The following is a 26485-nucleotide window of genomic DNA, read 5'->3' on the forward strand; positions in this document are numbered from 1 at the left end:
CAATGAGATAAAATCGAGAGCTCGTAGTGAGTATATTCCTCGGCTTCACACGCGGGTAACTTATGGCTCGCGTCACGCGGCGCTCGTTGTTCGCTAAACAAGCGAAAGAATAAGATAGGGCGCGGAGTGTGCTCTATTACAATAACAGCGCGACAGTTTGTGAGTTGTGCCGGCTCGCCCCGCCGCCCCCGCCGCTCCCCGGACCGTCCCTCACCTCCCCGCCCCACTCCGCCGCGGGCCCGGCGCGCACCCCGCACTGACTCGGTGACACAGTGACACAGCGCCCTGTTGCACCGCTGTTGGGTGCGCCTACTGTCAATACACTACGTGCGGAGATATGTCAATATGTTGTTATGTAATTAGTGCGGGAGGCAATAATCTATCTATACTTATAATAAATCTGTAGAGAGGTCAATTCTGTACATGAAATATATTTTTAATTAACGCAACTTTGACTACTGCGACATCTATACTCTGTACTATCTATACTTCTATATCTATACTTCTATACTATTATATAAAGCTGAAGAGTTTGTTTGTTTGTTTGTTTGTTTGTTTGTTTGTTTGAACGCGCTAATCTCAGGAACTACCGGTCCAAACTGAAAAATTCTTTTTGCGTTGGATAGCCCTATGTTCGTGGAGTGCTATAGGCTATATATCATCACGCTATACCCAATGGGAGCGGAGCAGTAATAGCTAATCTCAGGAACTACCGGTTCAAATTGAAAAATTCTTTTTGTGTTAAATAGCCCTGTGGTCATGGAGTGCTATAGGCTATATATCATCACGCTATACCCAATGGGAGCGGAGCAGTGGTAGCTAATCTCAGGAACTACCGGTTCGAACTGAAAAATTATTTTTGTGTTGGATAGACCTTTGTTCCTGGAGTGCTATAGGCTATATATCATCACGCTATGACTAATAGGAGCGGAGCAGTAATGGCTAATCTCAGGAACAACCGGTTTGAACTGAAAAAATATTTTTGTGTTGGATAGACCTTTGTTCCTGGAGTGCTATAGGCTATATATCATCACGCTATGACCGATAGGAGCGTAGCAGTAATGAAACATGTTGCAAAAACGGGGAAAATGTATTAATTAGTTTTTAGAGCATCCGCTGTGTGCGCTGCGTAAACGGTTAAAATAATTCAACAATAATGTATTTCTCCCAGGAAATTATACAGCGTGACTTTTATAACGGAAAACTTTAGCCCGAAAAACTTTATAACGCGGGCGGAGCCGCGGGCAAAAGCTAGTACTATTATATAAAGCTGAAGAGTTTGTTTGTTTGTTTGTTTGAACGCGCTAATCTCAGGAACTACCAGTCCAAACTGAAAAATTCTTTTTGCGTTGGATAGCCCTTTGTTCATGGAGTGCTATAGGCTATATATCATCACGCTATACCCAATAGGAGCGGAGCAGTAAAGGCTAATCTCAGGAACTACCAGTCCAAACTGAAAAATTCTTTTTGCGTTAGATAGCCCTATATTCGTGGATTGCTATATGCTATATATCATCACGCTATACCCAATAGGAGCGGAGCAGTAATGGCTAATCTCTGGAACTACCGGTCCAAACTGAAAAATTCTTTTTGCGTTGGATAGCCCTTTGTTCGTGGAGTGCTCTAAGTTATATATCATCACGCTATGACCAATAGGAGCGGAGCAGTAATGGCTAATCTCAGGAACTACCAGTTTGAACTGAAAAATTCGTTGTGTTGCATAGCCCTTTATTTGCGGGGTGCTATAGGCTGTATATCATCACGCTATGACCAATAGGAGCGGAGCAGTAATGAAACATGTTGTAAATACGGGGACAATTTATTAGTTTTGAGAGCTTCCGTTGCGTGCGCTGCGTAAACGGTTAAAGTTATGCAACAATGATGTATGACGGGATTATCCCTCTTAAAAAAGTTCTAAAAAATATATTATAAAAACAAAGTCCCCCGCTGCATCCGTCTGCCTGAACGTCTTAAACTCAAAAACTACCCAACGTATTAAGATGAAATTTGGTATGGAGACAGTTTGAAACCCTGGGAAGAACATAGGCTCCCGGGAAACTACTACTTTTATAATGGAAAACTTTAGCCTGAAAAACTTTATAACGCGGGCGGAGCCGCGAGCAAAAGCTAGTTACTAATAAGGAAAATAATTAGACACTGTAACAAGCTACATTCAAATAAAATTTTAAAAGCTATATGTAACAGAACTGAAATTATTGTGTATTGCGTATTAAATTAAATGTCGAGATGAGTAATTGTGCAGTCATCTGATAGTGAGCGGTAATTTCAATAGCACTGAAATGCATACATCATACTCAAACATAGACATGGACATGGACATGTAACGTTATAAAACCCAGTAATAAGACAAGTAACAATGTATTACAACATGAAACAGCGGTTCACAGTACCGCTTAGTTTAACAATGCTGCAACATGTGCTTATTCCGACGGCCTCTACTAGTGATGTGATTAGGAACATACAAATTTCCTATATTTGTGTGTGACTATGTCTTCTCTGATGTGCGTCTGTCTTCGGCGTGTGCCTCAACTTATTATAATATAATGCGCGGTGTCGGTGGATTGATGATCAAATAATTCCCGTCTGAAGGCGCGCGCGGGGTGGTGCGCGGGAGGGAGCGGGGCGGATGGGTAGCGGAGCCCAAGTCGACGCTTTTTTTATGTAAAACCGAGTGACAGTGAAGAATGGCTCGAATTAATTCCTTTTCGGCGTTTTTACTGCCGCTACGTGGGCCTGGGTGCGGCTTCCGCGGCTGAGGTTTCTCCTTATCGGACTAACGCAGTCGGAATGAGCTGGGATGTAGCGTCACAATGAAAATGTATTCGCGTGACGTCACAATATGTAGTAATAGTAAATAACAAGCGAGACAACACCTCGGAGAAAGAATTGTACAACACGACTTAGATCGGAACTGCACATCTCGTGTACTGTGTAGAGACTCCCTCACAATTATCGACAGATCCATTTAATGCCCAAACCCCATCGACTTCACAGCTTGGGTACGTCTAAACTAAGATAATATACAAAGTAGGTACAATACATACAACAAAACGCTGTGCGGGACCTCGCGCTGCTGCACGCGCACCGTCGCGCCGTTAAACTGCTCATAATGGCACATTAGCATAAGTAAAGCGCGACGGTATTATAGGTAATTAAATACACCCTCCCCCTGACCCCGCCTCCCCCGCGAGCCCCGGGCGGGAGTCCCGGCGCAGGTGTGCAGAGCTGCAGCGGCCGTCGCCGCGCGGCGCCCAGTAATAGCGTCATAAATTACCAACAACTTTAAGTCTATTTCTTAAAGGATACAGTCAGATACCATTTTGTTTGCGGAAATGTACAGATGCCATTGATAATGAGGTTTACACAACACCGTGCAGTAAGTATTGCTTGAACATGTAAGATGTTCGGACCCGAAAAACTAATGTCTTCATTGTATTTGTTTTCCTCATCTATATCTATCTATACTTATAATAAATCAGTATAGAGGTCAATTCTGTACATGAAATATATTTACAAAATAATAACTATCAGGGGGTGATTAGGGATCGATACTGATGCCAAAAATGCAATTAGTAAAATTTTTGTCTGTCTGTCTGTCTGTCTGTATAACCGTTATAGAAACAAAAACTACTCGAAGGATTTTAACGAAACTTGGTACAATTATTTGTCATACTTCTGTGCTGGTTATAGTATACTTTTCATCACGCTACAATTAATAGGAGCAGAGCAGTGATGGGAAATGTTGGGAAAACGGGAGAAGTTACTCCATTTTTTAAGCTTCCATCGCGTGTGCAACCTTAATGGTTAAAGCTACACAGAAATCATGTATGACGGAAATGTTCACATGACAGCATATGTATATCTTTTATGGTTGACTCACAATAACACGTGTAACTCCCGATAGCTTAGCAGTTCGAAGCTTTCTCATTATATTTGTCTACTCTTACGTTTATAACACTCTCAGTCATCCTTAATTAAAAAAGTTAACATGATTAAATATTCCATAAAAAAAGAATCATAGAAATCGGTATAGAAACACCAATGTTATACATGAAATACGCTAATAATAAGCCATCACGCGTGAATACTGAATCATGCTATAAGGATTATTTTTGTATATATATAAGGTCGCGAACGCACAGGCAGGCGGCTTGCTTGGCACCTAGAGGCTAGCGAATCACCTAGCGAGTAGCTTCGTAAAACGAACATACTCGAATGTTCGCGACCGGCTCCATTTTTGAAGTCCGAAATCCACGCGGGCGAAGCTGCGAGCGGAAGCTAGTAGGTCAATAATCGCCTGAAGTGCCTTAGTTTCGTGGGCGGTTACATTCAAACGTATCAGATAGCTCGAGGTGATTCTCTTAAGACATTATTTTTGGTACCCACATTGACTTGGAGCGATGTAAAGTCATGTGTTGCAATAACTCAAATATATGATGCGTAGTTGTGACTCTAGCGTATATTTGTTGGTAGTACGAGGTGTATTATACTCAGAAGTGACTCACGTGTATATTGTTTTCCTTGGGGTCGAGCAGCGTGGTGCCGTTGTACCACCGCAGCGAGGCGGCGGGGCGCGCGCCGCCCGCGCTGCACTCCAGCGTCAGTAGCGTGCCCTGCGTCGCGTGCGCGCCCATGCCCGTGATGTACGTCTTGTTCGCGGATACTGGAACACACAACACCACATTACAGCAGTCAGTAGTACTCTTGATGACAAAGGATTGGATTATGGTTAAAACTATCAGTAAAGCCTTATTTATAATAATATCAGCCCACTATTAAATACTGTCCACTGCTAGGCACGGGCCTCCTCTCCTACTGGGAGGGATTAGGCCTTAGTCCACCACGCTAGCATAGTGCGGATTGGCTAACTTCGCATATCTTTGACATTTTTAAAAAAATCTCAATTATGTAGATTTCTTGACGATGTTTCCCTTCACTGTTAGAGCAACCAATATTTCACAAAGAATATGTACACATAACTTTAGAAATGAGGCTTCAATCAACGATAAATTGTAACTGTTATTACGATAGTAAAATAAATATGTATCACGAACAATCATTACATTGCTCCGAATGTGTCATATCTTATAGCCGCTAACGTATTTCGAGGATCACTCCACCGACATTAGTAGGGAGTTGTATACGCGTCGATGTATTGGAGCCAATTACAACGCGATCACCGCGGCTAATGATCTATCAGGGCGAGTTGCGTGTCCACGTGAAACCCCCCTTCGCCCCCCTCACGGACCCTGTGACCTCACTTCGTTACCAGCGTGAGTCGTTGGTAATTACCCGCTGATCAGTTTACGCGGCGCCTATCCGCCCGCTTATTACTGGTTATCAATACAGGGGCGCAGTTAGTGTGTACACATCTCTATTGGCGGGGCTGTTTGAGTTGTTTCTATATAGATACATAATAACACGCTTTTTTCCCTTTACAGAGGTAGGTAGAAGTGTAACACATCCACAGTGCTCATGGAATAAGGAGCGAGCCTATTGACTAGGCACAATATTGGACTCTGTGTAGACAAAAAGAAGCAAAATCCAATATCACTTTTCTTTTCTGGGAACCAACCGTGAGATAGCACGGCAACATGTCGCAATATAACTACACGAAGGCAGTATTGCTTTGGCTCTGGGTGGAGTTTGTGATGAGCAATTATATCAAGAACAGTTCGAATCAATGAGATACTATCAGTCTTCAACCTTACGTGAAGTAACAGCCGCTACGTTTCATACGGTAGATGGGATTGCGAGATCCACAAGTATAGACCTGCAATCTTCTTATTCATTTCCCTGGAGGTTGGCAGTTTGATCCCAGACATTGTTAATCATTGAAACATTTGAAAAGTAAAGAGGCTCACTCAATCAACACTACATGCGGTACTGTAAGACTTTATATACATATATCGCCGATAGTGTTCATAGTAGAATAATTGATGTATGTAAAAGCCTTTAGTGGCATATACATACATTATAATGATTTTAATATATCAGTTGTCCACCAGCTTTTACGTCATTGTTTCATTAGTATGTAGCAACATCACATAATGGTAGACAAAGACTTAAGATTTGCTCATTTAAATTTATAGTTCCGTACCTACAAACAAAAGCATCGCGGCTCGCAGGCAGATGTAGTGCCTCATATTTCATGAAAATGAATTAAGTAAGAGTGAATGACATACGCGGCACGCATTCCTTATGACAATGAACATGTAGTTCGAGTGAAAGAACTATCGATTGTCTGTAATAGTTACAACTTACAGATTCGAGTGGTGGATGTGTGGTTGTGGTGCGGAGCGAGCGGAGGAGGGGCGAGTATGTCTGGCCACTCATTAGACGCGGGCGAGGCAGCCGTGCAAAATATTGGAGGCGGCGCATCGCTCGAGCGTTGCCTTACTGCAAGCCACTTGAGAGCTTTCAGCGATATTGGAAACTCTATTGCACCACATATGCACTTACATCTACGTATACATACAGCACTAAATTCGATTTAACGTAAAAGGTTAGTCGTTTTGAAGATAGCTAGTGCGTGTGACTGCAGCGTAAATAATAATAATTATAGATGCTTCGCTATCCGGCATTAATATCGCCTAGCTTAGGACGTTAGACACAACAACATGTAGTGCAAACAGTCTTAACATAATATATTGTTGATGTTTAAGGATAAGGTTGAGCTTCGAGAACCTAAATTGGCTTTTAATTGGTGTAAATTCTGGAGGAAAGGATAGTGCACGTTTTGAAAAACCTTGCAAGTCCACCGAATCAATTGCAATGTCATTGAAAACTTACTTCATGCATCAGTGCATGAAGTAAGTTTCGGTTACTACAGATGAAACTAATCCAAAGACTGACGAGACGCCCCAGTTCTCGAAATATGGGTCAGTATGTAAGTAGATAGAGTTCGGGTGGGCAACAACCCAACTGAGAAGTAACTGTATCAGGTTGGTGAGTGAGTAAAGTCCCTAAGAGTTGCCACCCACGACGCTGTATAATGAAAAGTCAGGAGTGCGCGTGATGCGAGTATTAATCGAGTAGAGTCGATGCTCCCTTCCGAATTAGCATAGGCGATGTAAACTAACAAGTCCACTCAAGCTATCGCCGGGGAGCGGACGGGTCAGCCGATACATAAAATGTAATGTAATTAATAGAAAGTGGCACGTGGAGGGTCCGCTGGCCAGACGGTCCGAGTAATAGATAAACTTTAATGAGAGGGGCTCGGCGCATGTGTCGCTCTTTCAAGTTGCAGGCGGGCCGGCCCGGCGGACACTTTTACTCACTGATTAAATGTTCGGACACTCGGATAACATTGTGTACTAGATCTACCACAAGATTACTTCACATTTTGTTATCAATATAGGACGTACAACCACACTGTACCTACACAATTGTCAGGAGACAAAAAACTAAGGCGAATCAACACTTTCTCCATAGTATATGTAAGATTGTTCATTTTTGTCATCTATCATACCGTCGCGTCGTATTGAGGGGAGTAAATATGTTAGGAAATGATCGAAGCATCTATTGTCCTGAAGTATGAATACTACAATGTCTGTAGTGTCTGTATTTATCATTTACCAGCACGTCACATAATACTGTACCCTCTTCGCACGGCTACAAAGAAATTTCGTACTGTAAACAAATTCTGTTAAGACGTGTCAAACGTTACACTCCAAGTGCTCACAGTCACGTATACAAATCTGGTGCACCTGCATCAACATTAGTATTCCAGCAGCGAGTCGCCACGCAGAGCCGTGTGGTCACGTGACGCCGCGCGCCGCGACTCGCTCTACACGCGGCACGAGGTAAACAACTGCTACAGATATAACGCTCTATGGGAGCTGTTACCTGTTAGCCAGCCAAGACATTTCGGCTTTCATAGCGTACGGCGTGCGATATATAACTTCGTACTGTAATTGATTTACCAAATGACAATCACTCCGTAATTGCCAGAATTATATTGAATTGGTCTACCTATATAATGTTATATTATATGGTTAGGACAAAAATATTTATGTATAGGTATTGGTGAAATGCATTTTCAGCTACAAAAGTTGAAATCAAGACAATAATTGTTCATTGACTCGTATCTACCAGTCAATTGGTTGGTGATGTAAAATTATTTCTGATAAATAGGTGGTAGATCTTTTCAATTTTAATCCAGTTTTATTAATATACACCAGCTGACTACGCGCCTTGGCATCCCTCACTACGTGTAAAGCCGCCATTCGGTCAGATACAAATACTATCGGTTACGTTCTCTAAAGCAATCGTAACAAAGTGCAGTTGTGTAGGTAAGTGCGGGCGCGCGCCGAGACGGTGGAGTAGAGAATCAGCCACAAAGCCGAGGATTTAGCAGAGCCAGTTACTATTACTCAGTGGCGGAGACGAGCTCCGGCCCGGCTGGTCGGTCGGCAGTCGCGACGCTTGACGCTCAGCCGTCTAATCCGAACATTAATTTGGGTGACATCGGCGACTTTTTCCCATTTAATTTGGCGCAAGAATAAATTTTCATTAGAGTGGCCGATAGCGCGTAATGAATGGCTCCGTGACACCGACGTGAGTCGACTGAGAGGGGCTTTCAGACGCAGCGGTTTGGGAAAACAATATACTTCGATAGATATATTGGAGAATATGTCTATTCGTGTATTATGATGGTTCAAGGAATATAAACTGCAGGCGGCTTTCATATCATACATAATTTTACTTTGTCTCAGTGTGAGTTTCGAATCTGGCCGTCCTCGCCTATATCCAGTTACTCATACGCTACACTTAGGTTATTATGAAGTGTTGTTGGGTACATACCTCTGACGTCGAGCGAGAGTTTCCTCTGCACGGGCTCCTCCAACGCTGCGGAGGAGACCGCGCACAGCAGCCGCGCTGCCAGCTCGCCGCGCGTCACCGTCAGCGCCAGCGAGTGCACCACCGTGCGCGCGTCCGTCCACGTCGCCGCTGCAACACAACACAACCACTATTATACACGGTGGACACTTTTTATTCATTTTTTTTACAAAACGTATGCGTTCAGTCAATGACACCATAGATCTAGAATGCAAATATGAAAAAAAGATAAAAAAATACGAGACGAAATAAATTTCACACCATACAAAGAAGTCTGACTTTGGTGATTGTTATTTTTATTTTGCTTTCTAAATAATTAATTCTTGCGTTTAAGAGAATGTTAGTTATTATGACCTGTTATTATGTCTATCATTCGCGTAACCATAAGAAATCATTATGCCTTCTAAATGCTCCAGAACTGTATTCTGTCATTTACTGTACAAGTAATTAAATTCCATCATGTATAACAATTCACAACATAATAATATGATGCGCACTGCAGAAATGAAAGCTGTAGCGCATGTACTGGGGTTTGGAACCTTATCAAAGTAATATATTGAAATACAAATAATATTTTAAATAGTATACGATTTCCATTTTGTGTTTTTTTACAGTATAGGAGGCAGGCACTGTCACATTTATAAGTCCGATGGGTATTTCCAAAACAACGGTGGAAACATTTTATAGAGTAAAAGTAATGTCTTAATTAATTTATTACCAGAATAAATGCTTGTGTTGCTAAAAAAATAACGTAAGTCTAGTTATTAGCTATTCTCCCTAAAATGTGATAATACATATTGTACTCCTCCCCCTTATCGGCTAATCATAGTTTAGAAAATATAAAATTCGTTTTGTTTGCGCCCGTATCCACAACCCATCTCCCGGCTGTCCCGCGGGCCCGCGCGTTGTCACGTGTCGCCGCGAGACAGTTGCCGCGTGTCGCGCGCCCTCATATATCACGCCGCGCGCTATTACGCTCGCGCGACACCGCACACCGACGCTAATGACAAATGTAAAGAGAGCGACACACAACGAGCACACGTTACCTCCTGCGAGCGAACAGATGGACTTGCACACAGATATGAGATACGTGTCAAATAATTAATGATTGTGTAGCTTGGCCAGGAATATAAAAAACCTTCTGTGGGATCGCTATTTATACTTTTTTCTGGTAATGTTGTTCGTACGAGAAATTAGTTCCATATTATACCACAACATGAAAAGGTTTTATATTTTTCTGATCAATCTAAAAGAAATGATACCGAAGTTTAGGATCGGATACAAGGATTTCAGTCACTTAAACACACCAATGACATTATTAAATATTTTGCCTCTGTGTAAAATTATAATATGTAATCTAAGTATAGAATATAAACGTAACGAAACGATAACGATTTAACTATTACTACGAGCAAGGGAGTTATAAGTACTAATACTAGCTCTGCTTGTCTCCTCTTAAGTTTTGTATAAAATGTGACAGAAACGTGTAGATGAGTGTCGAGAAACAGTTGTCAATAGTCAGTGTTCAAACAAAAATATCAAATAACGCTTTCAGTTGCCACAACACAGAGTTGTTTAATTCCAGTTCCGTCATTATAGCGTGTTTAAATACCGTCATGGTATGAAAATATAGAATAATTAATAAACATTTAATAAAATGCCATACAACAAGTATGTACAATATCTATTTCAGGTCATAATAGTTTTAGAATGTTACGTTTTTGTATAGTATTCCATTTGCTGCGTAAATGGAATCAAATTTAGAGATCTCTAAAAATATAGCAGTGCTTAAACTATAGAATCTTAACTGTCAGTTTTAAAAACCAAATCCTATAAAAATATTATTGTCACTAACACATCATGGCGGACTGTTCCATAGGTCGGTGCGGTAATAGCAAGTCTAAAACATTTTACTAAAAAAGAGCTAGAGACCACATTAAAAGTTGACCTACTTAGTCATACTCTACTGCAAAAAGTAGTACGCGAAAACAAGCAAAGATTAAATGAAAGGATTTTAAACACATTTAATCGGATCGTTCGCAGTGTAGACACTCACAGCGCTCGCCGAGAGCGGCGCTCGTGATGAAGTGCTCTCGGTAACATTAACGCTAATGTCAGCGGTGTCGACGACACGCGCCTTTTGCTTCAGTTCTCTTTTTGAGACAGCTTGTGCAACGCTCGTGGACCTTCAAATATTGCACACGGTTTGTTACTGGTTCCAGAAACTATAAAATCGTCAAAGCAACGGGTTTTAAAACATACTATGTAGTTGGCGCTTTTGGCTGAAGTCGAATTGTATACTTCTCAGAAGGCAAAGCTGGGTCTTAGCTTGTACAATTACGATGTGAACAAAATACATTTTGCTTACATTTGAAAGGTCAGTGTGTTTTAAGTGGAAAAATATGCGAGCGTGTCTATTTTCACTTCCTTAACGGAGACATAAATACGTATTCTGCGCATATTTACTGCACAAAGTCTTTAGATTTTCTTTTATATAAGGCACGAAGACACATTATATTAACTGTATAATTAACGCTATAATAAATTGGTACACTTGTTTTTATTAAATCTCTTCGCGTATTTTAGAATTAGACTTGTCTTCATTACACGTGCATTGATTGTATTCTCAAACTCATCGCTAGTAAACTATCTCTATCGAAATGCAGGCGTGAATTTGTCATCTCTTCCTGCTTTGAGTCGTACAACCGTAAATGTACGAGACAGCTCAGATATATTCAGTCACATTAAGTAATAAATATCACCAGTAGCCGTCAACAAATAAGCGGTATTGTGTCCTTCCTCGGTTGTGAGCCTGCATTCGCTCGAGACGACCTTGAGTCTAGTCCATTGTCGTGGCGTCCCCGCGACACCGCCCCTTGTCGCGTCGCGTCAGTTTCACGACACTATCGATGACACAATGCACTGGACACCATACTTGTTGCTTTCAATGGTATAGTTATTAGAATCAAGTAGATATGTGTACTGATTCTTGATATTAGCTTATATCGTTTTTGTAGCCTTATTGGTGAAGTGGTGTATTCCGTTTCGCTTGAGCTTAATTTCCAAAATAAAGCTACTTAGTACCCAGTTTGGTTACTCTATTTGGTATAAAGAAAAATGACGTAGAAAAGTTGTAAAATTAAAAATAAATGAGTTATCTTGTAGTAACAGGTTAGTGACGCCCATTGTGCCGTAAAGTATGGTTGGCTTTAACGTTAGGAATAGTATCTTCAATCATATTGAAAGCAATTGTTAAGATTAATAAATAATTTCTTTGCCAGTATAACATCTCATCAGTACTGTAACAGTTATGGTGTTATATACGTATAATAATAAATAAATATTTTATAAAGTTCATTATAACGCCCACATAATATATCACCAAATACACAGAACCAGAAAACTTAACATACGCGGGACGTCCCCGAGGATACTCGCGTCCGAATACATCTCAATGATATACACATTAGGACAAACAGACAGTGAGTACAACCACACAGCTCATTGTATACCGCTCACCGCTCTCCGCCGAGAGAAGGGAAACAACTTATTGGTCCAAGGGATGAAACCGCAGCAGGGGCTATTTACAAAACGTGGAACAAGCTTTCAGCTGCAATCAATTTTTTGAAAAAAACCTTTTAAAAATAATATGAAGTTTCAGATTTGTTGTCTGTTTGGGTGGGTTGAAACTTTATTCATAATTTATTTGATAAGTCGTTTGCCGTCATATTTCCTATTTATGATGCGTGAGTGTTTATTTATGTACCGCAATTTCACGACAGTTTCCTATGTGACGGTCGCAATGCTGTCAGTGTAGCTGCGCCTAAGTTTGTTTCCAATTGTACGTTATGGTTGGAAGTTTGATGGTGGAATGTGAAAAGAAATGTTCTCGGCATAGTTTACACGCCGAGGTAAATGTTTGCGCTGGACAAACTGCGCTACGCACTGCCTAGTGGGATCAAACTTTTTGTCGTTTTTGATATCGTGTAGGTCGATATCTGTCAAAGGCTATATTTTTGGACTGCATCGTTGGCTTAGGTGTAATGTAGTATAACTACCGCGCTGAGGTTTTGGGTTTTGTATCCCGGGTCGGGCTAGTGATATTGGGTTCTATTCAGTATTAGCCTGGAATTTTTGTTCGATTTGGTGATAGGCTCGACCACGTAATTTCGTCACTCGTGAAGCAAGTATATCACCGTGGAATAAGAAGTCGCGGGTTCGAGTCTCACGGAGTGATGGAGTGACGAATGATTTCCAAGGTAGAGGGTTGTGGGTCCGAATATTATTAGTAGTTGATACTCGCGATACTAATCTTGTATCTAGTGATTATATCTTGTGTTAATATTTACCTTTCAACTTAAGCTGTAGACACAAATTGGATTTATTATTAGAAAACGTTTTATGAGATAATTATTTGTGTCCAATTAGATGACAGCACAATATTTACTTTGTCTCGTCACGCGGCCGCGGCTTTCGATAGTGTACGGGCGCGGACAGTAACTCACAATTAGTGATCCTCCGCTATTAATGTACAGCCCTTCGATAAATCCTGTTTAACCTATTTCCCGAACTTACCGCCACTCCGCGGACACGGGCACGCATCAGTACAGTTTTCTAGTGACCCTTTTAGGTCGCAGCAGGTACTAATATTTTCCTTTGGAACAGCTATCTTCTAGTTCGGAGCCCTAAGCACATGTAAATGGGCAAAATATGTATAAATACGGACAAATCCGTATACCTGTCAGAGCTGACGCTACGTCACGCGGCCCACTCTCGGGAGTGGTTTGCTGTTCAATCTGTCCTTGTATACACTATGTTTGAGTCCGTGCATTGTATTGAGACAATAACAAATGAATATGAATAACGTTAGCTTTACCTATATCGTCAAAAGAATTTAGTTGTAAGTTCACATACAGTTTATTTCCATCTTAAATAACGACAAAGTCCAAACTCCAAAGTTCAAGGTCGAATGTATCAACAATTCATGTATATGATATGTCGTCTAGGATGTTGATTACGACTCTTTGCTTACATCCAAGAATGTTAAGTAGTAAGAATTAGAGTATGGCGGCTAATGATGGGTATCGAATAATTTCACATAACTTACTATAAGCGCCAGTCGACGCAACGAAGTCGACGCCACTTTGCACTCTGTGTATATGCGTACACTTCACTTATTCAACGATCCCCTAAATGATAGCTTATATAGTTGAAGTGTGGTTAGCAAATCGTGACGCATGGGGTTTGCGAGGAATGAGGCGCGAGGCGAGACTCATGAGTCTCGATTGTTATTGGCGCGGGTAATGAGCGCTGAAGCGACGCGCCGCGGCTGCTAATACCTGAGGTAGCTTTCAAACAATGCTCAGTTGTCTAAGCGTGGAATATAATGATTGTTACTATGAATTGCAAACGAGGAAATGGTTCAGTTCGCGTGCGAGCTCAGAGGAATTTTAACGAATGTTGACATGGTGACTAAGTGTATTGGATAATTACCATCCGACAAAGTTAAAAAAATAAATAAAGAGAGTGTGTGAGACGATCGTAGGTGCCGCGCACTCGTCCCATTCCTCGACCCGTGGTTCCTCGGAGCTGGCGCGCGGACTATATTTACGTTGGCTATCGAATAACAGTGCGTGTCTGGCGTTTTACTTCTGCGATTTTGTTGGTTGATTATAAATTCTACCATAGATTAGCGCTGCGAAATTAAAATATGTTAAGTCTGCATGGCAATAAATATACACAAAATAAATCAAATACACATAACGCCTTTATCCAGCTACCCCTTTATCCCTAGAAGGAGCAAGCAGAGGTGTAACTCACTTTTCATCAGTGTGTTCGATGCTATATTGTTATATCGCCATACTGGGCACAAATTCTAGATTCACAGCTGATACTGAGCAGAAAACCCAATATCGCCTGACACTGGTAACATATTTTTATTTAATTATCACTTGCAACGGAAATATGTTGTTGAAACCAGCGATATATAGACGGTCTCGCATATGAGAGACATAATATCACCACGCATGAGATACAGTTGAACAGAATGATATCTATGTGCGGGCAGGCGTGAGGCGCCGCCGGAGCGTGTCACGTGGGTCCTGGCAGGGCGGCCGGTCCCTACACCTGGCTCCTCAGAGTACGCATGGCCACACTCGGACACATCCTCAAATGGCGCGCCTCATTGCTTACTTCCGCTTTGAAGCGTGTCAAGCCGGACCCTAAGCATCCGTCGCGTGAGTTATTCTAAGCCACAAACATAATTTTAATGGAGGTGGTTTGTTTTGCCAAGAATACTGGCTACTTCATCACAGTATGGAAATAGTTTCATATAACCAGGCATGTACTTATTATCCTGCGACTCCATGTATCCAGTCGTGTGGACAGTCTAAGTGGTAACAAACCTTCACATTTATAATCTCAGTGTGGATTGTCACGGCCGCACGCAATCACTTGACGCGATTAATGATGAATGGCCGTAGTTTCGGTGTTGCCGCGCCGCCACCGCGCCCCCCGTGCCCTGGCCGCGCCACAGCCTCACCTGGCGTGTCGAGCCTGTCGTGGTTGGCATTACTTAACTACTTAGTGAATAGTAAAACCGATGTTTTGTTGCACTTACATATAGCTTATTAATTGTTAATATTTTTTCAAATACTTAATATTTCGCACTTTAGAGCGGCAATGTACTGCTTGGTGTAAAGTGGAAAATCTTGGGTTCTTATTACAAGTCAGCGTGTAGTGTTAGGGACTCGGTCGCCTGATGTTTACCATAATTCCGGGCGTATTAACGATGGGTCGTAAGGTAAGGTGAATCCAACATAACCTTTGAGCGGCTTTATTCATAGGACACTTTCCCCGCGAAAACAAAAAAAAAGTTAACACTTTCTGTTGGTTTTTTAAATCGATTAGCCCGCGATTGGATCACGACGTGAGATGACGCGGTAAAGGACTAAGATAGACTAATATAGCGTTTTGTTAGTTAATCTTTATGTTCAGCAAAGGACAATTACGCGCAAAACTGTACCTTGAAGTAGTAGTTATCGTTAACAACGAAGTCTATCAGACGTTGCATGATTACTGCAAGTTGTTTTGGTACTATAGTGCAACACTTGTGCTGTAAGTTTCCAATATTCGTTCAGAAATCTCAAAGTATTTCAGTGCAGGTATGTGGCGGGTCGGGCGGGGTGGTGCGCGGGGGAGGGAGGGGGCGGTCGTGAGGACCGCTTTGTACGTTAAGTGACAAGTTTCCCGACTTATTGTGTTCCAATTTTTCCACCCTCCTCGAATTGTGTTGCATTTCGAAGCAACTTTACAACTAAGTAGCTCCCCGGAGTTTGTTTCTTTAGAATCTGTCCGTTCGGTAGATTTTATGCAGTCGCCGCTGTCCGAACTTCAGAGTTATTTACCGCGGGGACACCTGGCTCCGAATACTCTATTGTATGGATATTTATAAAATATACAATTGTGGTCCAAGAATGTAAGTTGTGATACAAGTCCAAACCGACCCTGCAGTTTGTATCAACATGAATTAATACCAATAATTACAAAGCTCTTTAAATTTAAAGCAAAAGAAAGCTTTCAGTTTGTTGTGTGAAACAGACAAAACATTAGCAGCCTCTATACCAGAGACAAGCGTAATTTAATGAGTCTAACATGAGTTCCGTCCCTTCAGGACTTGTCAATTACTCTCTACAGCCCATCACCGTGAGTGATGAGTAGTCATAACATTACACGTGTTTTCATTGCGGTGTGTGCTTTAACTCGCGGGGCACTGCGGAGAGAAGCGGTGCGGAGGGGAGCGATGCGGATGGCTCCGAGCGAATGCGGAGAGGACGCGACGTCGCGCAGGATAACACGCGTCGATGGACAACTCTAACTTGTTTGACTGCCGAATCTATTGCTGTCGGCGGCCCGAGGTGCAAGAGGCAGCGGGAAAGAAAAGGACCAATTAGGAGTACAGTTAGCGAGATCACGTGATCAACTAGTAGTAGTAGACCAATCTGAAGACACTACTTCGAAATTCAGTGATTGCCTCTATCGCGAATAAAGGAATAACTTATTAGTATATGCGATTATAATTATTTTTTCCGCTTATGGAACATGTCTAGAGATCTATATACATTCTTGCTTTTCTAGTCTTTCAACTACAATATGGAAGACAAATTAAATAAAGTGGTTGACTGTAGGTAGATGCTGAAGACACAGGTATATAATATCAATTGAGTGGTTCGTCGAATATAGCTATCCCATGAAAAAAGGTTGCTAAATAACATTCCACAATCTCAAACAATCCTCCTTTCTTAAGCTCTATTCCTCTCTTTGGAGGTCGACAGCGTATTAATAACTATTCTGGTATTGTTAAACTTACTATTTTATCGCATGTTATTAAATACCTAACCTGCCCGCGCCTATACATTACACCACGCTCTTCCCGGTGATCCATCGCAATCCTGAACAAAGCCGTTTCGGCCGCAACTCAATTAGCAAGTGAGCGTAACTCAGCAAGTTGCTCGTCTGCACTCGCCCGCTAACTCGCTCGTCGACTTGCCCCGTAACATGTGTAATGACAAGCGCCTAGACAACAAACGTATCGCTCGGCTCGTTTGCTCGAACTTTACATTGAGTTAGGGCAGCATGTACGAGCGTGCAAGGGCGGGAGACGCATACTGTCAGCGACTTAAAGAACGTGTCATAATTTTGTCGCATTATATATTGTGAACACGACCATCATCATAAGCCGCAGGATGACCACTGCTGAACAGAAGACGATCACACGTTGTCTATCGAAATTCTGCTAGATAAGCATCTCTCGTCAGTCGACATGAGGTAGAAGTCATTCCACTCACTGACAGTTGCAGTGACATTCTTTTAATGTGCATGTATAATACATAAAAAGTTCAATGTTAAATACTTACATCCTTTGAAAATCACTATAACTACCACCTGCTTCACTGAATATGTCTATATTGAGACTACCTCAGTGGGACCCGGAACACAATCGCGACAAGTTACTGAGGTGACGCACTAGGCGTATATTAGTATTCAAAGTGTTCTACGTACAGTGTACACCACCGTTTTTCCTGTTTTGTCACTTGCCCTGTGTGGGTCCTGTGTGAGGGCCCCACGGCGAGCGGTAACGACGTCGCGCGCTCCGCGAGGCTCCGCGCCGGCCAATTTGCACAACAACTATCTTACTCGACGAGTTAGGGCCGCTCTTTGATAACTTGCGTTGTATGTTCGCGTAATGGGTTCTAAGAACCAGTTCACTTACATACTGTACAAATTATATATTTAGTCACTGTAGTAAAGTTAGTTGATTAATTTTAACTCTATAATCTGAGTGATATCGAACTAGCCATACAGGTTTATACTATGGTGCATCGTATTGACTATTTACTGCTTCATTTTTCCCTCTTACTCATTTTTCTAAAGCAAGCAATAGTATAATAATTTATAAAATATAAATCGAAATTTATTAGAACTAGTAGCTCAGTAGCAATACGCTGACACTATGCTAACAAAAGATTTAAAATACTGTTATAAAAGGTCAATATTATTATATTTAACTTGTAACTTTTTTTTCCTCTGGCAACACTGGTCCGTTGCTGTAATTTGAAATATTTTATGTAGATAATAAACGGTTTACCTCAATAATCAATGTTGTTTAAAACTTCAACAAACAAGACTATACACTCTTGAATGTGTTTCAGTTTATAAACAAACTGAAACACATTCAAGAGGAATATATATGTATTTTAGTAGAGGCGACGGTATTTTTACCCGACCATGGGTCCACAAAGCTGAGACGCGTCACTCGAGGCACACTTAGCAAATTGGCTCGAGCGTCGCCGAGCGCGGGCTCCAGCCGCTGCCCTTCAATGCTGAATAGATCGTTAATTGGTTACTATGAAGCGCCGGATTTTGACCATATCTTCTTCTTTTGAGGCTCAATGGCTCCAAAGTCTTGTCAGTGATTTTGCTAATGTTTGTAGTAAAGTAAAATTACCATTGAAAATTTTTGGATTAATAGCTTTTAACCTATAATTACTATTACGCATTGTACAATCAGAGAGATACATTATTTGAATAGCAATGACCATATTTTATAATCAGTGGCATTGTAATATTTACACGTGATATTGGCATATCGAGGTACCACAATGAAAATTTTTAATAAAGCTGTTGGTTGTTTATAATAAATGAAATAAATTAATGTCCGCAAAACGCATCGCCATGGTGATTTCACTACAGCTTTAATCTTTAACGGGAAGTTGCAAATGCGCAATCGAAAACATTACATCAACATTCATTACACGATTTAAATAGTTTATTGATAATAATGCGTTTTGGCGACCAGATGTAGGATTTCTTACAATACAATATGTGTATTAATAGAATTAGTAAATTCAGCGTCACAGTAAGCTGTGTCCAGTTGCTTTAAGCGCTTCAAGCTGTGTAAGAGATATGTTTGAAGACGTGTAACACTCCTTTGGTATTAAACCTACATAATATTATAACTAATAGGTAACTGATATTTAATGGGCTTAAGTGCACACACAATATCACGCATTTATCCCCGAAGGGGTATGCAGAGGCGCAACCAAGGCACCCACTTTTTGCCAAGTGTGTTCCGTCTCATGATGTGATAGGGGGCGAGCCTATCGCCATATCGGGTACAAATTCCAAACTCGGCGCTGATACTGAGCAGAAAAACTCATATACCACTTTGCCCGATCCGGGTTTCGAACCCAGGACTTCAGAGCGCTGTCGTCCCGCGCGTGTAGTACAACTACGCCACCAAGGCAGTCGGATTTAAGTGAATTATATAAAATTAATTGCACGTAATAAATTATACTTCAATAAATAATATATTTATCGCCTTTTTACCCATAAATTAAAAATAACTGTAACACAAAAACGGCAATAGACGGCAACATGTTTGCCTAACGTCTATTAGTTATTTATAAGTTTTACTATTTGCATGTAACAATATTAAATCCGCATACGTATTTATATTTTAATTCGTTACAAATTCCGAAATATAATAAATAATTTCCTCACATCACAGCTACGGTACATTTCGTTAAATTACATAGTTCGGCTATAACGCGCTGTCCTAATTGATAAGTTATAAACCACAATATAGGTTCTTTGTGTTGAATAGAATAATTAGAAATTTAAACTGAAGTCACAGGGATACTGCGTGGTTCTATTAAACTAGAAATTTCAAATAATATAGTAAACTCAAATATTACTATAATTGAAATTTAGACAACTATGATGGAAAATATGGTATAAAGGAGAATATATTTGAATGTGGTAATCTGTTTATAATATAATAATATTAGCCCTGTATTTTATCCCACTGCTGGGCACGGACCTCCTCTACTTCTGAAAGGGTTTAGGTCTTAGTCCACCACGCTACGTAGAGCGGAATAGCAGACTTCACATACCCTAAAAGTTCTTATAGAAAACTTCTTAGAGCAACCATTAAAATAAGTGATAATTCACAAATAATACACACATAACTTTGGAAAAGTTAGAGGGGTGTGTCCTTGCGTTTAGAACTTGCGGACATTTGTCCCGGCAGACCGTTCCATGTTTATAATATCTGAAAAAATATTATTTAAATTATAATTATATTTATAAATTCTAAAATAAAAAAGAACTATAATTTTAAAGAAAAATATTTTTAATTTGATCAATATTACCTACAACTGAGGTAAAAGTAAGTCAACATTCATCTTGGCTATTACTCCCTTAACCTAACCTCATTGTTCCGTGGTGTGTGCACAGTGAGCGAGCCTGGCCGTCTCTAATTACGTTCAATTATGAACCCTGTCCACTCCGGACCGCACGTGTCAAGTGCCACATGTTAAGTTACTTACACTTGTAACTCGTGTACTGACCGATGTGATAGTTCTGACGTGTGTAAGATAACATTGACGACATAATCCTAATCAAAAGCTTGTAAGAGTTATTTGATTTGTGAGTAAAATTTCCAAAAAAATACAATTTAAATACCATTGTTTTAAAATATCACTATAATTATTATCTTTGATTTCTACATTACATTTCAAAAGTTTGTTAAGTTTGCCAATTCGCATTAAGGTATCGTGGTGGAAGACTATCTACTAAGACTTAAACGCTCTCAGCAGTAGAACAGACCTATGCCTTGTGTTTTAGTTACTTCGCGTAAAATTATTCGTCCAGTTTTTTTCAAGTCGGCGCGGCGGTCTAACACCGCTTTTATCGCCCCCTACGCGACCGCCGGACTCCGCCAGAGATCTAATGTCACTTTTACTAATTAAAATAGTTATCACATTATTGATATCGCTAAGTACTTTTGTAATTGAAAGCAGAGAAAGGAAAAATAGCATTCAAAGTATGGGGTACGGCTTAATTAACACATTTATAAGTCTAAGTTACAAAATAGTATTAGCAGACGCATTTGTACCAATAACGTTTAAAATTACCGTGATTCTGTTACATACCATACTATAATAATAATTAGATATGGTGTCAAACAACTACATCATAATCATCATTATAATCATCAGCCGTAGGAGGCTCACTGCTAAATGAACCGTCTTGCTCTGGAAAACAACTTGCTCCTAATAAATAATAATATTTTTTTTACCCGTTACTATAAAATGAATCTAGTCAAATTATAGTGTTATGAAACTTAATATATGTGATAATATCTATATTAAGACAATGAGGGCAGTATAGTTTTGTGCCGCTATCGATGTAAGATAAAACATCAGATCGTATTAAAACAATGATATTCACAATCCACAACAAAATATATTACTTTGCATATTTTATCCCGAGATAATTAAATTGCGTACAGTTCAAATAAATATTTGTCTTCACATTACAGCGCTATTAAAAGGTCCTCTACGAAAGATAACAAATGAAATAGAGGTTCTATTTGTATATAATCTCAGTTATAATTTAGTGTAGTATAAATATTGAGTTAGGCGAGCCGCCCCCGCAGGACCCGCGCGTAATGAAAACCTGCCTATACGCTCACTTTTAAAATAATATAATATGTAAAACATAATAAAAATTACAGTCGATCGTGTAAAGAAAATACAAGACGAGGGCTTTAAGATCGATTAAAAATAATCTAAATATACATAGTTGTGTGGGACAGCATTGTATATTTGAACTATCTCTTTAACCCGGCTTCGTACAAGTTGCATATATGCCTAAATGTTTTTCTGTCCTACAAAACGTTCATGAATTATACACATAAACCTTCTCCTGAAACACTTCGCGAAAACCATATGAAAATCCGTTCAGTAGTTTTTGAGTGTATCGCGTTCAGACAAACACGGCAGGAGGACTAGTTATATATATGTAAGGACAGATAAAGAAAATGTAAGAAAATTCTATTCGCTTATAATTATTTAGAATGTAACTACAAATTAGACTAATGTTTTTAAATTTAATGTTTTTAATGTTTTCCACAATGTTACTACTAAAGCTTACAAAATGCTTGGCTTTGTTTTGCATCAAAGTAAAGACTTTAATAACATTAACACCTATATTTTGTTATATAATTCATTAGTTAAAAGTCATCTTGAATATGCATCCACTGTGTGGAATCCATTTTATTCTACTTATAAAGAGCAAATAGAAAGAATCCAATACAAATTTTTGAATAGATTGAAACATAAATTTAAAGGTCCTTTACCGCATTGAGTGCTCGTTCTAACGCTATTTTCTCAGTTCCTTTTTGTAAAACAAATTATGCCACAAATCGATTTCTGGTAAGAGCATGTAGTACACACAATAATCGTTACTATCACATTGATTTGTTTAAAAGTAGACTTGGTGGATACAAAACGCTTGTTAGAAAAGTTAACTGACTTATTTTTATTTTCTGTATTTTTTTTGATTTTTTTTATATTCTGTGTAAGTTAATTTGGTGTTTTTTTTCTGGTACTAGCTCTTGTGTAATTTTTATTTATTCTAACATCGAAAACCTAAAAACTGTCCTCAATCTGGAAAAAAATATTTGTGGAAACTGTTTGGCTATTGTAAAAATTATTATGTTTAATTCAAATGTTATTAATGTGTGCTGTTTGTTTTCCTAAATAAAATAAAATAAAATAAATTAACTTTTCTACTACAAAATACCGTCACTAAGCAATGGAATAGTTAGAGAAATAGCATTACTGGAATATTCCTGCAGCCATCGCGGGACAGCGAGCCGGCCGGACGGCACTCCCGCGGGACGCTCCCCTAGCTCACGAAGCGACTATGCATACATACACCATATTACCTCGACTAAGGTACATTTTTTATTGCGGAGTGTAACGAGTGTGCGCGTCGGACGGTACGTGGGAATTGTGGTTAGATGCGACCATAAGGACAGGAATGCGGTTTGCGAGCGCCGCCGATTGGTTCCTGCGGTAACCTTACTCGCCGTAATATCATATTCTCTAGCACCTACACTTGTATATCTCATTCCCAAGGATATTGTTAGTTAGTTAGAATTTTACGTTTGTGGTCGGATATATTTTTTCTTTTCAATGATTTTACAAATAGTATTTAATAATAATAATAATAATAATAATAATAATATCAGCCCTGTATTATATACTTGCCCACTGCTGAGCACGGGCCTCCTCCACTACTGAGAGGGATTAGGCCTTAGTCCACCACGCTGGCCTAGTGCGGATTGGTAGACTTCACACACCTTCGAAATTCCTATAGAGAACTTCTCAGATGTGCAGGTTTCCTCACGATGTTTTCCTTCACCGTTAAAGCGAACGATAAATTCACAAAGAATACACACATGATTTTAGAAAAATCAGAGGTGTGTGCCCTTGGCATTTGAACCTGCGGACATTCGTCTTGGCAGTCCGTTCCACACCCAACTAGGCTATCGTCACTGCTGAATTATATTTATTAATTGCTCAAGTATTTATTTAACATTAATATAACTTATGTTATACAAACATTGTTTCTTATAGGGTGAGGAAGGGGGGAACGTGGTTTCGTTCTTTAATACGTAATCTCCCCATGTGATAGGATATTTTTTTTTTTTTTTTTTTTTTTTGATATTGATATTGATATTGACACACGACAGCCCACGCAGTGGTTATTCTAATTTAGTTCTTACTATCTATATATATTACATTTCGTTCGAGTGTTTATAACATTATCATTAACAATCTTACATAACTGTTGTTCGATTAATTGTTGTAAGTGCTTAACTCTACTATATACGTAAATTGTATCAATTAATACCCTTTTATCATTTGGCGCTTTATGAGTGTTTCGAGTTAGCTGCTTCTGTGTTGACCCACCCTTTGCTCAAACTCTGCTTTACTACCTAATCCCGACCTACGCGTCGAACACAGTGCAGGCGGAATGCCTGTATCCACGCAGTTCCTACGGTTCACAAAACGTAATACTATGATTAATATTCCGTCCGCGGCCCCAGTAAGACGAGATAGTGTTCAAAAGCCGCTAATTACGGTCGCGGAGACTATTATTATGCCCACCCCTCTCCGATTAACAGATCTTGGACGACAGCGGCTACAGTGTTTAGTGAGCAGGGTGCATCAGCACTTTCGCGGCTTTCTCTAGTATAAGATGTTACATTAGGGTGAGGTGTGCGAGCTTATTGGGTGTCGTTGTTTCCGTGTGTGTTTCTTGTGTTTATATCCTTAATCCTTCCGAATATGTTGTCTATTAGCTCCAAAAATGACTCAATTGTGCTATTTGTTCTCAGTATGCTATTTAAATTATATGGATCAACATCGTATCTGTCGCATATTGCCTCGTGTCTGTGTCTGTCTGACATAAATATGTTACAGTGTCGCATCAAGTGTTCAATTGTTTGAGTTGAGTTGTTGTCACATACACAGGTATCTGTGCTGGTTATTTTGAATCTATGTAAATATGCCCTGTGGTATCCGTGTCCAGTTAAAAATTGTGTAAAATTGAATGTTGGCTTAGTTTTCCGCCATAATTCACGGATTTGTTCTAGGCTAGGCAGGAGCGCCCACGTGCGTCTGCCCTGTTCGGCTTGGTCGTACCTCGCTTGCCAGGCCTCCCTGGAGGAGCCACGCGCCAGTCCTTTGGCGTAAGACAGCGAAAAGCGACAGTAGTCTGGGGATTTGTGCAAGTTGCAGGCCTCCCTGGCCGCCCCGTCCGCCATCTCATTGCCCGCGATGCCCGCGTGGCCCCTGACCCAGGAGAAATTTATGGTGCCTATCTTCTGATATTCATGCACCATGCGGTGAATGTGTGTTACAATTGAATGAGTGTTGCTGCGGATTTTTAGTGATAGTAAGGCTGATTGTGAGTCAGAGTGTATGTATGTTTGTTTATATCTGTGGTCAAGAGCCCACCGGCACGCGTGTTGGATGGCGAGCAGCTCCGCCTGGAAGACCGTGCAGCACCCATGAAGTTTTATCTTGCGTGTCGCAATGTCCTACATATGACGAAAAACTGCCCAAGAAGGCCATATAAGTGTGTCGCGTGCCGGGTTTAGATGAATAATTATATCCCGTAAAAATAATTTAGGTTATCAAAACTGCGTGGAATATTCAATATTTAATCACCTATAACGGGAATTAGTTGTTGACATGGCGATAGGTCGGCCGATTATGTATGTATAGTTACAGTACGGTTGTGTAATCATGCGGCCGCATATTGTAGAATTAATTGCACTTCTGTCTATCCCCTAGATTCACGCGTACGTGTTTAACAATAATTATAGTCCACGTCTCCGCTTGAGTGAAAACCTTTCTTGGAATATCAATTCTACTACGCTTATATTACCTTGACATTATTTGTCTGTGGCAAAATCCATCCGAATTCATACAGCTGTTTTTGCCTTTCCATTTAATAATAATTGACACTATTCATAGCATTAGTAAAAAAATACATACCAATAATTGGCACAGTAAAATTTTATAAATAAGATTGCATTAATTTATATCTTACTTCACATATTTTAATTTACGTCGCATGACCCGAGCATGATAGTATTCCCCAATTTTAGTTCCATCCCGAGTAAGCCGCGTAATACATCCCCGCAATCTCGAGCACTCGCAGACCGGTTGAGTTATGAAACTTCTTGTAAGGATTTTATCTTATGAGTCGCCGAGATCGGCTTTTTTGAGCGACCTTGGCCCCTGAGCCCGCAATCTTACGCGCTGATAGTCTCGTCCCAACAATTTATATAGGCTTAGTTAGTCACCGGCGTTTGCGAGAGGTAAAGTTGGATTTATATTTCATAGTTGAGTTTATATAGCATAGATTTTTAATGAACATAAATTATTTAACCTGTATTATTGTGTTTAATGTGCAGTCATGAAAATATGTTCACGTCTGTACCCCGAAGGAGTAGATAGAGTTGTTTCTAACTCACAATCGCTAAGCTTATTAAATTGGTAATGTGAGAGTTTATATCGGGCACAATTCCACTCCGTAACTAATGTTTGTCGAATCGAAGTTTGCCTTTACTCGCGCGCTAATCGAGCTTAATGGAAGCCTCGACAAACACACGTGTCCAGCGTCAATACGCCGGCAACTGCATCGAGTTCTGTAACTCGTCTCACAACTGTCCTCACTAACCAGTCACCAATATGACTAA

At 40.2% G+C, this 26485-nt stretch overlaps 1 protein-coding gene across 3 annotated transcripts in view; it reads right to left on the reverse strand.

Annotated features, from left to right (window-relative positions):
• LOC115453931 (hemicentin-1) overlaps positions 1 to 26485 on the reverse strand; it is a 207160-nt gene that overhangs the window by 21730 nt on the left and 158945 nt on the right. For all 3 annotated transcript variants that reach the window (XM_037437742.1, XM_037437740.1, XM_037437735.1), the window contains exons 4-5: positions 8827 to 8973; positions 4527 to 4684 (exon numbers count right to left, since the gene is read on the reverse strand). In XM_037437742.1, the coding sequence (XP_037293639.1) occupies positions 4527 to 4684; positions 8827 to 8973 (305 nt within the window). The remainder of the gene's footprint in view (positions 1 to 4526; positions 4685 to 8826; positions 8974 to 26485) is intronic.

This window comes from Manduca sexta, chromosome 2 (assembly GCF_014839805.1).
Source record: "Manduca sexta isolate Smith_Timp_Sample1 chromosome 2, JHU_Msex_v1.0, whole genome shotgun sequence".
In the NCBI taxonomy this organism is placed as follows: domain Eukaryota; kingdom Metazoa; phylum Arthropoda; class Insecta; order Lepidoptera; family Sphingidae; genus Manduca; species Manduca sexta.